The following is an 11,233-nucleotide window of genomic DNA, read 5'->3' as shown; positions in this document are numbered from 1 at the left end:
ACGCGGTCACTCGGTGACGTGCGGGGCGCGCCGGGCCCCCGCGCGGCCGAGGCCGCGGTCCGTGTGGTGTGGTGGAGGCAGGCGTTTCCCTGCCGGCGCGGCCAAGATGGTGGCCTGCTCCCCGAGAATGTCACCTGCCCCGCCACCGCAGCTCGGAAGCTTTGCCACCTCGCCGAGGAGTTCACTGGGGCCTGACCCGGGCGGGGGGAGGCATTCCGGGCAAGAACCGTGGCAAGCCTGCGAGGACATTTGTGTGTGTTTCTCCTTTCTCTTTCAGAGCTGTTGCGCAGCCATTGGTACCTGTATTGGGGAAACATAGCATACAAGCAAGAAGCTCACAGCCTCAGCGGCGAAAATTTTTTCATGTCAGAGACCGAGAACTCTTGCAGTCGTTTATGTCATCCCTTCTTCTCCAGACAGAAGATACCAAAAAGTTGCAATCAAAGATCTCTTCATCTTATTGATAAAGCCACTAATAAGCCAAAATGTCTGTCAACGTCAACCGCAGTGTGTCAGACCAGTTCTATCGCTACAAGATGCCCCGTCTGATTGCCAAGGTAATGTCCGTCTTCATCTTGGTGGCAGCTCAGTCCGGAGCGCTCTCTGCCTTAGCTTTGAAAGATTGCATTCACAGGGAAGACACAAGGAAACTAAAAATTCTTATTTCCTTTAGGTTGAGGGCAAAGGAAATGGAATCAAGACAGTTATAGTCAACATGGTTGACGTTGCAAAGGCGCTTAATCGGCCTCCAACGTGTAAGTAAAGCTTCTTTGAGAAGCCTGAACAGGTATATTACAGAAATAATCCTGACAAATCTTTGAGTTTTACTGTAAATTTTTGTCTGGATTATGAGCTTGTTAGCTTAAGGACTAAGTGTGGAGCCTTGGTTAAGCCAATTGATTGGTTGCTGCCACCGATTCACTAAACTACCAAAGCAACACATTTCATTAGCCCCATAATTTTAAAACATGATCAGTTTTGTATAAATTTGGTTGCTTAGGCAGGCAGTTAGTTAATTATAATGAGTCAAACCTTTTCTTCAAATAGATCCCACCAAATATTTTGGTTGTGAGCTGGGAGCACAGACCCAGTTTGATGTTAAGAATGACCGTTACATTGTCAATGGATCTCATGAGGCGAATAAGCTGCAAGACATGTTGGATGGATTCATTAAAAAATTTGTTCTCTGTCCAGAGTGTGAGAATCCTGAAACAGATCTGGTGAGTATTTCAGATTTTTAAGTAAAGAAACAGTATTTTTTCTGGTGGGTTCTGTTATAACAGTCTGTTGCTGTTCAAGCACAATTGACTGGCAGTATTGAGTCAGTATGGAGCAAAGTTTGTATGTGAAGCTAGTGTTTTAGTTATCTCTTCTACAAATTCATTAAGAACTTTCGTCTTGTATTATTGATGACATACTTTTTGCTTTTTTGGCAGCATGTCAATCCAAAGAAGCAAACAATAGGTAATTCTTGTAAAGCCTGTGGCTATCGAGGCATGCTTGACACACATCATAAACTCTGCACATTCATTCTCAAAAACCCACCTGGTAAGTCTTCCTAATGAACTTCTGAGGTCTTAATGTAAAGCAGCTAATGGTTGGAAACAGAAGCGAAGGACTTGTTACATTGGATTGAGATATTCACTGTAAACCATTATGACGGGAGCCCACAGTAGGAATCTACTGTTTGGTAAATGAGAATTGCCTCTTTGAGCTTCACTGGCATTGAAGCACTGCAAGCAACACTCTGTGGCAGATAATCAAAACTATCTGGCACAATTTGAGCTTGCTATAGTAAGAAAGTCTAACCTATTCCGGTGTTCTCTCCTCCATGAGACAAGCCGTTATATAGACTTAAACAATACTTTTTTTTGTTGTTGTTTTTTGGGTCCGGTTGTGGGGCCTGAACTCTGGGCCTGGGCGTTGTCCCTCAGCTCTTCAGCTCAAGGCTAGCGCTCTACCACTTGAGCCACCACAGCGCCACTTCCGGCTTTTTTCTTTTTGCCTATGTGGTGCTGAGGAATGGAACCCAGGGTCTCAGGCATGCAAGGCAAGCAAGCACTCTACCACTGAGCCACCTTCCCAGCCCTTAAACAATACTCTTAAATAAAATTGAGTTGAGATACAGCCTTGCTTTAGGTAAATAGTTTTAAGTGGTGAGGCCACCTACCTGGTGGTGACTTGAAAGCATCACCATTTAAGCTTTCTTAATCCTCAGTTATTTAAGTACTTGATGTTGCTGCATTTTTTTTGTAACCTATGAAGGACATTTCCCATCTATTTCCCTATAGAGAATAGTGACAGTGGTACAGGAAAGAAAGAAAAAGAAAAGAAAAATAGAAAGGGCAAGGACAAGGAAAATGGCTCTGTATCCAGCAGTGAGACACCACCACCTCCACCACCAAATGAAATCAGTCCTCCTCCACATGCTGTGGTGAGTACAAAGTGCAGGCTTTCGGTGGGCTCAGAAGTTGTATGAAGTATCCGGCATTTGGTTCAGGTGGGCAGACATAATAAAACCATACTTCACTGGAACATTACAACAGTATATTGGGACTACTTGCTATTGGTGGCTTGAATTAAGGTAAATCAAATGTATTTCAGTGAGAAATAGACTTACTGTCAACTTGATAGATCGTATTTGTATATTTTAATACCTGATCTAAAGGTCTTTGTTTTTGTTAGCAGGAAGAAGAGGAAGATGATGATTGGGGGGAAGATACAACTGAGGAAGCTCAAAGGCGCAGAATGGATGAAATCAGTGACCACGCAAAAGTTCTGACACTCAGTGATGATTTAGAAAGAACCATAGAAGAACGTGTCAATATCTTGTTCGATTTTGTTAAGGTGAAATAATATTTGCTTGATGTAAAAATGAACTTAGCACACCTCTTGTTTCAGCCTTTAGGTATTTTATTTACTTGGGCAGTTGTTATTTTGAGTATACATGGCCTGTTTTCACTTTTTTTTTATTGAAGACATGTTTGGGAGAGGTGGTAGTTCCAGACAATCTTTAGCAATTGTGTGTCATTTAGAAATCATAAATTAGAAGAAAAATTAGGAAGACTGGTATCTCCAATGTACTGAGATGAACGCATGTTGCACCGTTTTTTTTGTTTGTTTGTTTGTTTTTTCCCAGAAAAAGAAAGAAGAGGGCATCATTGACTCATCTGACAAAGAAATAGTCGCCGAAGCAGAAAGACTAGATGTGAAAGCCATGGGTCCTCTTGTTTTGACTGAAGTTCTTTTTAATGAGAAGATTAGAGAACAAATTAAGAAATACAGGCGCCATTTCCTAAGAGTAAGCAAGTTTGGTGTACTAACACACCAGATTATGAGTATGTGACCTTCTGAGGACTGTTTTAAATCCCCTTTTTGCATTCATTATCCTATAAATGATAAAAGCAGGCCTCCAGAGATAAGTAATGTAGGGATCTTTGCACTGACTTTTAGAACTTCTGAATGAGCCATACATACTTTACCAAAACATTCTTGGCAAATACAGTGTTAACTTTAAACCTATACAAAAGCTTGTTAATACTTTTAATTTTTTTTTCTTTTTTGCAGTTTTGTCACAACAACAAAAAGGCACAGCGATACCTTCTTCATGGTTTGGAGTGTGTGGTAGCAATGCATCAAGCTCAGCTCATCTCCAAGATTCCACATATCTTGAAGGAGATGTATGATGCAGACCTTTTAGAAGAGGAGGTCATCATCAGCTGGTCAGAAAAGGTAAGGAGTACATAGTAACTTTCAATACTAGTAATTCCTAATACTTCATGTCTTTTTTTTTTTTTTCCCTGTTCTTGGGGCTTGAACTCTGGGCCTGGGTGCTGTCTCTGGACTCAAGTTGAACGCTCTACCACTTGAGCCACAGCACCACTTCCAGTTTTTTCTATGATTAATTGGAGAAAAGTTTCACAGACTTTTGCCCTTCCTTCCAACTGCAATTCTCACCCTCCTGAGTAGCTGGGATGACAGGCGCGAGCCACTGGTCTAATACCTCATTTCTTACCAGCATTAAGTTGTAATGGGTTTATTTATTTTGTTTTTGTTTGCATGTCTTGGGGCTTTAACTCCGATCCTAACCACTGTCCCTGAGCTTTTTTGCTCACAGCTAACACCCCACCACTTGAGCCACACAGTGCCACTTTTTCTGTTTATATGGTGCCGAAGAATTGAACCTAGGGCTTCGTGCATGTTTGGCAAGCAACCTATCACTAAGCTACCTTCCCCCGGCCCTAAATTGTGAACTTTTAAGAGCTTGTTAAGGTTTTGTTAAGAATATTGAGCCATGCGCCGGTGGCTCACGTCTATAATCCTGGCTACTCAGGAGCCTGAGATCTGAGGATAATGGTTCAAAACCAGCCCAGGCCGAAAAATCTGAGACTCTTACCTCCAATAAATCACCAGAAAATTGGAAGTGGCGCTGTGGTTCAAGTGGTAGAGTGCCAGCCTTGAGCTGAAGAGCTCAGGGACAGCTCTTAGGCCCCACGACTGACCAAAAAAACTATGAACTTTTTTTCTTTTTTGGTTTCTTTTTTTAGGCCTCTAAGAAATATGTCTCAAAAGAACTTGCCAAAGAGATTCGTGTCAAAGCAGAACCATTTATAAAATGGTTGAAGGAGGCAGAGGAAGAATCTTCTGGTGGTGAAGAAGAAGATGAAGATGAAAACATTGAGGTAATAAACATTGTTTAGTATTGGCAGTAGGTGAGGTTAAAAGGTTGTGAACAGTTAGTTGTACAAAGTGACATGGGCAATTCTAAATTTAAGATTAAAAATGCATAAAGTATAGTCTCAGTTTGGGAAATTAGTGGCAGATATTTTTGCATGGAGGGGTAGGGTGAGTAATTGTTTTTTGTGCAGTGCTGGGGATTCAACTCAGGACCGATGTAAGTTAGGCAACTGTTCTACTTTTGAACTACATTCCCAACAAATTAAGTCTTCCCCCCAGGTATCAGACTATGGAGACCATAACGGGGGGAGGGGGAAGGTCGAATATACTTATATACTAAAGGTTGGGAGGGTTTTATTTTTTATTGGTAAATCTATAGCTTTTCTCATTTGTGACCATTTGAGGGGTGAGGGGTGGAGTATACTAGGATTTCAACTCAGGACCTTGTACTTCATAAATGGTATTCTACCTTTTTTTTTTTTTTTTTTGGTCAGTTGTGGGGTTTGAACTCTGGGCTTGGGCACTGTCCCTGCACTCTTCAGCTCAAGGCGAGTGCTCTACTGCTTAAGCCATAGCGCCACTTTCTAGTTTTCTAGTGGATTTATTGGACTTTCCTGCCCGGGCTGGCTTTGAACATGATCCTTAGATCTCAGCCTCCTTAGTAGCTAAGATTATAGGCATGAGCCACTGGCACCTGGCATATTCTACCGTTTTTGAGCCGTACTTCCAGCCTGGCTTTCTTTTGCTGGTTATTTTGAAGATAGAATCTGGAGGATTTTTGTGCCTTCCTGAATCTCAGCCTTCTCCTGAGTCCCTAGCATTACAGGCATGAACCACCAGGAGCCAATTCATTGAGTATACTGATTTGTTTGGGCAAAGACCTACAACTAATAAAAATACTTATTTACCAGGTGGTGTATTCCAAGACTGCCAGTGTACCAAAAGTTGAAACTGTGAAGTCTGACAACAAGGATGATGACATTGATATTGATGCCATTTAAAGGATGGATGCCACTTAGCTTAACAGTGTAATGCTGCAAAATTTCCTCCATTATCAGCCAGAAGTGCAACATGTATGTGCAAAAGCTAAATGGCTTAACATCATGCTACACTTTATACTAAAAATCTATTACTGTGAGTGGTCTGTGATTAAGCCCAATGAGACATCTAGGGAGTCCATACACACCAGTGAGCAGATGTAGTTTGCTTATTTAAATAGCATGTTTCTTTTGGAAAACTAGTGGTGGACACATTTGGATCACATTTATACAGTTATAAATAAAGATTTGATTTTGTTCATTCTTCAGATTTTGGGCTCTTAATGGCTTATCCTGAAGTAACTGGCTCCTTTTAAAAATGTTATGCTATCATTTAACCTGATAGGTCCTTGGAGCCTGGTAATTGTTATGTGCTGAGACTGTATCAAAGTCTTCAGCAGAATATAAACACAAACTTGCTTGTAATGATCTTATTCAGCCATTAAGAAATAGAGAACTTTAAGTTTTTAGTCCCTTTGAGTTGGCATCCTAAATCTTTTATATTAAGGTAATCTGATAATCAGATGGACAGTGCAACATCTTACTGAAGTAAAAACGACCTGTGTGTCCTTTTAAGAACAAGTTTTAAAGATTTGAACTTGTGATTTTTCAGTTCATGTATCCTTGCCCCAAATTGTTGTATTTGGAGTCATGTGCATTGCACGTTGGATAAGCCAGGGAAATTATTAGATAAATAAGTATTTTATGTGTATGTAGTGGTTGCTTTGTACTGAGAGAAAACTTAACTTTGAGGTGTAATTAAATAGTAAACTGATTTTATTTGGGAGAAACAGGAAAGAAGGTGCACTTAATCTTTAGCAATTTTTTTTTCCAGCTTTTACCCCTAAATTATAATTTCAAAATGTTTAGACATACTGTATATTGTGTTGTGTTCTTTTTTCCCCCTGATATTATGGTTTATTTTTTAATGCCTTTTACATTGGACATATAGCTAGCTATGCTTTTTAGGTTTTTGTTGCTATCTTGCCAAAATAAGTGTTACTGTTGTTTCAAGCTTGATTTCCCCCACCCCCTCTCTGGGGGGAAAAACTACTTAACAAAAGTTAAAATCATACTTCCAAGTCAAAGCATATATTTTGGTGTGTGACTTGGGATATTTTTTACTTCACATTGAATATGGCTGGGCACCTGAAAAGTCTGGGTGGCAGGTGGTACAAGGGCAGCAGGTCCTGGCAGGCTCTCGGACATAACCAGATGAATTCCTTACCCTAGTAGCTGATGTTAACTCACTTGATAAGGGTTCTAACTATACCGTCTTTAAGGTTAAATTTCCCTCAAAAAGCGCATTCTAAGACTTTTGAAGGGTCCATGTGGTTAATTTTGTGTGAAGCACTGGCTTATACCTTTTACTTTACTCCTTTGTCTCCCATCTCATAGATTGAGACTTTTAATAGCAAATGTATGTAAAAAATTTTCACATTGAAATTATACAAACATTTGATAAAAATAAAACCTTGTTAGCTTGATAATTAACAGGAATTGAAACCTAGCAATCTTACTGGATTATCTTCATTTGCCTTGTGATAGAGTCTGGAGAACTTGGAGCAGGAACCATATATATGCACCCAGAAGGGAATATGTTAACGCACAGCAAAGAAGGTTTTGCAAGCTCACATACCTCCTAGGTTTGAAATACTTTGCAGCAGGGCCTATTTGCTATGCTATTGAGATTGTGTACCAGCATACCTGGTGGCAAGCTATTGAGAGTCTTTTGGTTGAAATTTTCAGAGCTTCTCTAAGGAAAGGGTTTGGGCTTCAACTAGTGGTAAGTCTGGTGCCAAATTTCAGTGGAATTCAAATTCACACAATCTGGATTTTATTTAGAGGTTCTCCTAATAGAGTAATCCTTCACTTTGCTCTATTGTCTTAAAATTTGTTTCAAACAGCTACATTACTTGATTAAAACAATTAAAAATGATATTTTTGTCTCTGCTTTAATATTGAAGTCAACTTTCCATTTTATAATCAAAGTTGTTTTGTGCCTGCTGCTTGGAACTTGGATGTCCTGCAGCGACATTTGTCTGTCTGCCTTTGCCATTGCTCATCTCATTGGCTCCTGGCTTTCCTTAGGTTTGGTGTCTTTTATGAACACAAGGTCTTTTTCTTAAAATCTCAAGTGCTTACTAGGGAATTCAGACTTCATACATAGAGAGCTTTATACCCATGGAGTATAGTAGAGGTCTATGAGCAGGAATGACTGCTTTAACATTCGGTACTGGTTGGGTTTTCTAGAAGGGGTTGGGAGGGCTAGTCCTTGCACTAGGGAGGAAGGTAAGAAATACCTTGGCGTTTCTATTCACTCGTACCCGTGGCCCTGGGATGTGGGTACATGTCCGAAGGTCAATCACCTACATCCAATCAAAATGGTTAAGGGCTGGGAAGGTGGGTCAGTGGTAGCGCACTTGCCTTGCATACATGAGGCCCTGGGTTTGATTCCTCAGCACCATATAAGAAAAAAGCCGGAAGTGGCACTGTGGCTCAAGTGGTAGAGTGCTAGCCTTGAGCTGAAGAGCTGAGGGACAGTGCCCAGGCCTACGAGTTCAAGTCCCACGACCAGACCCCCCCCCCAAAAAAAAAAAAGTTATAAGAGCTCTGGGCTGGGAAGGTGACTCAATGGCAGAGTGCTTGCCTTGCATGCATGAGGCCCTAGGTTCAATTCCTCAGCACCATATAAGCAGAAAAAGCCAGAAGTGGTGCTGTGGCTCAAGTGGTAGAGTGCTAGCCTTGAGCAAAAGGAGCTTAGGGACAGTGCCCAGGCCCAGAGTTCAAGCCCCACAACCAAAAAAAAAGCAACCTAGGGCTTGAACTTGGGGCCTGAGACACTGCCCCTGAGCTTTTCTTTTTGCACAAGGCTAATAACATTGCTTGAGCCACAGCACCACTTCCATCCTTTCCTGTGTATGTGGTACTGAGGAATCAAACTCAGCTTCATGCAATGTTAGGCAAGCACTCTACCACTAAGCCATATTCCTAGCCTGTCCTTGAGCTCTTGCACAAAGCTAGCACTCTACTACTTGGGCCAAGTTCCACTTCCAGGTTTTTTGGTAGTTTAGTGAAGGTAAGTCTCACAGACTTCCTGTTCAAGCTGGCTTCAAGCTGTGATCCTCAGGTCAGCCCTCCTGAGTAGCTAGGATTGCAGGCATGAGGCCACCAGTGTGGAATGATACATCAGCTTTTAACTGTTTCGAGTAACAGTTGTCTCTAGTACTGGGACTTGAAGGAAGGGCTTGGACTCTCATGGACTTTTCTAGGCTAGCCTGGCTTGAAACAACCTCAGAACTCAGCCTCCTGAATAGCTAAAATAGCAGGAGTGAGCCACCTCTTCCTTTTTTGTCAGTCCTGGGGCTTGGGCACTGTCCTGGCGCTCTTCAGCTCAAGGCAAGCGCTCTACTGCTTGAGCCACAGTGCCACTTCGGTTTTCTAGTGGTTTATTGGAGATAAGAGTCTCACAGACTTTCCTGCTTGGGCTGGCTTTGAACTGTGATTCTCAGATCTCAGCCTTCTGAGTAGGATTACAGGCGTGAGCCACCAGTGCCTGGCTTCTTGGCATTTTTAATGACACTCTAGGTGACATGGGTAAGTGACTATAAGTTCTACTCATAGGTGGGAGATGGGCATTTATATATCTACCTGCAATGGGAGCAGAGGTCATTTTAGAGTCAAATCTCGATGCATTATGACCAAGAAATAACAGGTGTGCTCTGGGGTATAGGGAATGGCTGCATAGAGGAGTAGTTTATTCTTAGGACATGGGCAACTAACCCCAAGGTAAGGTAGGGATTAGATTAGCTCAGTGCCTGCCTTTTGGTTATTCTACAGAACAGAACCTTAAAAGCTGGATTCTGTCTGCCAAGGGTTTTCCTGAAGATAATGTTTTTTTTTTGGGGGGGGTGTCCGGTTGTGGGGCCTGAACTCTGGGCCTGGGCGCTGTCCCTCAGCTCTTCAGCTCAAGGCGAGCGCTCTACCGCTTGAGCCACAGCACCACTTCTGGCTTTTTTCTTTTTGCTTATGTGGTGCTGAGGAGTTGAACCTAGGGCCTCATGCACTCTACCACTGAGCCACCTTCCCAGCCCCAGATAATTATTTTCTAACTGGGGGAGATGTTAACCTACTTGAAGCTCTTAAGAAATCCTACTGAGAAACATGCATTCTTTAGAGGAGGTGCCTGGCTGAGGAAGTAGTGGAAACTTGGGAACTTACGTGCTGAGACCTCTAGATGGAGCAGGTACCCCAGTAACCAGGCAAAGGCAGTAGGCAACCAAAAGGAAAGCCACTCTTGGCTGTGAACTTGCAAGCTATCATCTCTGCTTCAAGTAGCTCTGATGTCCCAAAAGTGGTTGCCATCAGCAGCACAATCTGCAGTGATAGACCAAGCCATGTCCTCTTGGGTTCCCTTATAACAGCTGCAAATATCCACCTCCAATCTTCTCTCCTCCCCCCCCTCCTCCCCTTAATACTGATGACAGTATTGGGCTGGGAATGTGGCTTAGTGGTAAGAGTGCTTGCCTAGCGGGCATGAAACCTTGGGTTCAATTCCTTATGCCACAAAGGACTTGGTGGAGGGTGTGGTTCCAAGTGGTAGAGTCTCTGCCTAGCAAACCTAGGCCATCAGTTCAAACTCCAGTGCTGCAATGATAGAACGTTATGGAAGTAGGGATGTGGCTCAGGTGGGTGGTGCCAGTGCCAATCTTCAATGAAAAAGCCAAGTAAGAGCATGAGGCACTGAGTTCCTAGCACTCAAAAAAATTGAACAAACCTCTTTAATGCATGGTTTATACAATTAATACAGTAGGATCCTCATGTGCTTTTTTATGTTTTTGTGCACTTGGGTGTTTTGGGCTTTGGGGGGATTTTTTTTAAAGCATATCATAATATACTAATCAAGGATCACTAATATTAATAATACAGTTATTAAGTCCTTAGAGCTCTGAGGGAACCACATGAAGTACTTGCTATACGTAAATTTCTATACATTCATGCACCTCTTAGGTGGGAAAATTGAGCTTTTATTCAAAGCAACCTGAGGAACATTCAGGGAAACTATAATTTTATAATCAAGTAGGGAGTACAGATGCATGTCCATTTGGCAAGTTCTCAGTTCTGCTGATTGCCAACACACAGCTTCTGCTTCATATTGGAACTATGGGGTTTTGAAGATCTGTGATGTGTTTGTCATCCAAACAATACTTGGGGTCAACTTAATTGACGGATGTGCTTGATTTTTGTGTGTAGGGGAACCAGGGCTTGAACCTCAAAGCTAGGCTCTTGCATGAGCTTTTTTTCCTCATGGCTGGTGATCTCTCAACAAAAAATCAAAAGGGCCGGGCGCCGGTGGCTCACGCCTGTAATCCTAGCTACTCAGGAGGCTGAGATCTGAGGATCGCGGTTCAAAGCCAGCCCGGGCAGGAAAGACCGTGAGACTCCTATCTCCAATAAACCACCAGAAAACCGGAAGTGGCGCTGTAGCTCAAGTGGTAGAGCGCTCGCCTTGAGCTGAA

At 42.3% G+C, this 11,233-nt stretch overlaps 1 protein-coding gene across 1 annotated transcript; it reads left to right on the top strand.

The window, feature by feature from the left end:
• Positions 1-49: 49 nt before the first annotated feature.
• On the top strand, positions 50-7,655 carry Eif5 (eukaryotic translation initiation factor 5). The gene is made up of 10 exons (XM_013015220.1): positions 50-557; positions 674-755; positions 1,048-1,220; positions 1,437-1,548; positions 2,292-2,434; positions 2,689-2,847; positions 3,140-3,301; positions 3,568-3,732; positions 4,548-4,682; positions 5,589-7,655. Exons 1-10 carry the CDS (start codon positions 486-488, stop codon positions 5,676-5,678), a joined length of 1,293 nt encoding a protein of 430 aa, XP_012870674.1. The 5' UTR covers positions 50-485; the 3' UTR covers positions 5,679-7,655.
• Positions 7,656-11,233: the final 3,578 nt, after the last annotated feature.

The sequence above is a fragment of the Dipodomys ordii genome, unplaced genomic scaffold (assembly GCF_000151885.1).
Source record: "Dipodomys ordii isolate 6190 unplaced genomic scaffold, Dord_2.0 Scaffold2, whole genome shotgun sequence".
NCBI classification, from domain to species: domain Eukaryota; kingdom Metazoa; phylum Chordata; class Mammalia; order Rodentia; family Heteromyidae; genus Dipodomys; species Dipodomys ordii.
Note: the sequence above shows the minus strand (reverse complement) of the source record. Positions and strands in the feature narration are given on the sequence as shown.

Excerpts from the sequence above, each read along its gene's own strand:
- Eif5 (XM_013015220.1), top strand. The coding sequence starts at position 486 with ATGTCTGTCAACGTCAACCGCAGTGTGTCAGACCAGTTCTATCGCTAC. Across the intron at positions 756-1,047 it reads GCTTAATCGGCCTCCAACGT|ATCCCACCAAATATTTTGGT; the intron begins GTAAGTAAAGCT and ends TTCTTCAAATAG. Across the intron at positions 2,435-2,688 it reads GTCCTCCTCCACATGCTGTG|GAAGAAGAGGAAGATGATGA; the intron begins GTGAGTACAAAG and ends TTTTGTTAGCAG.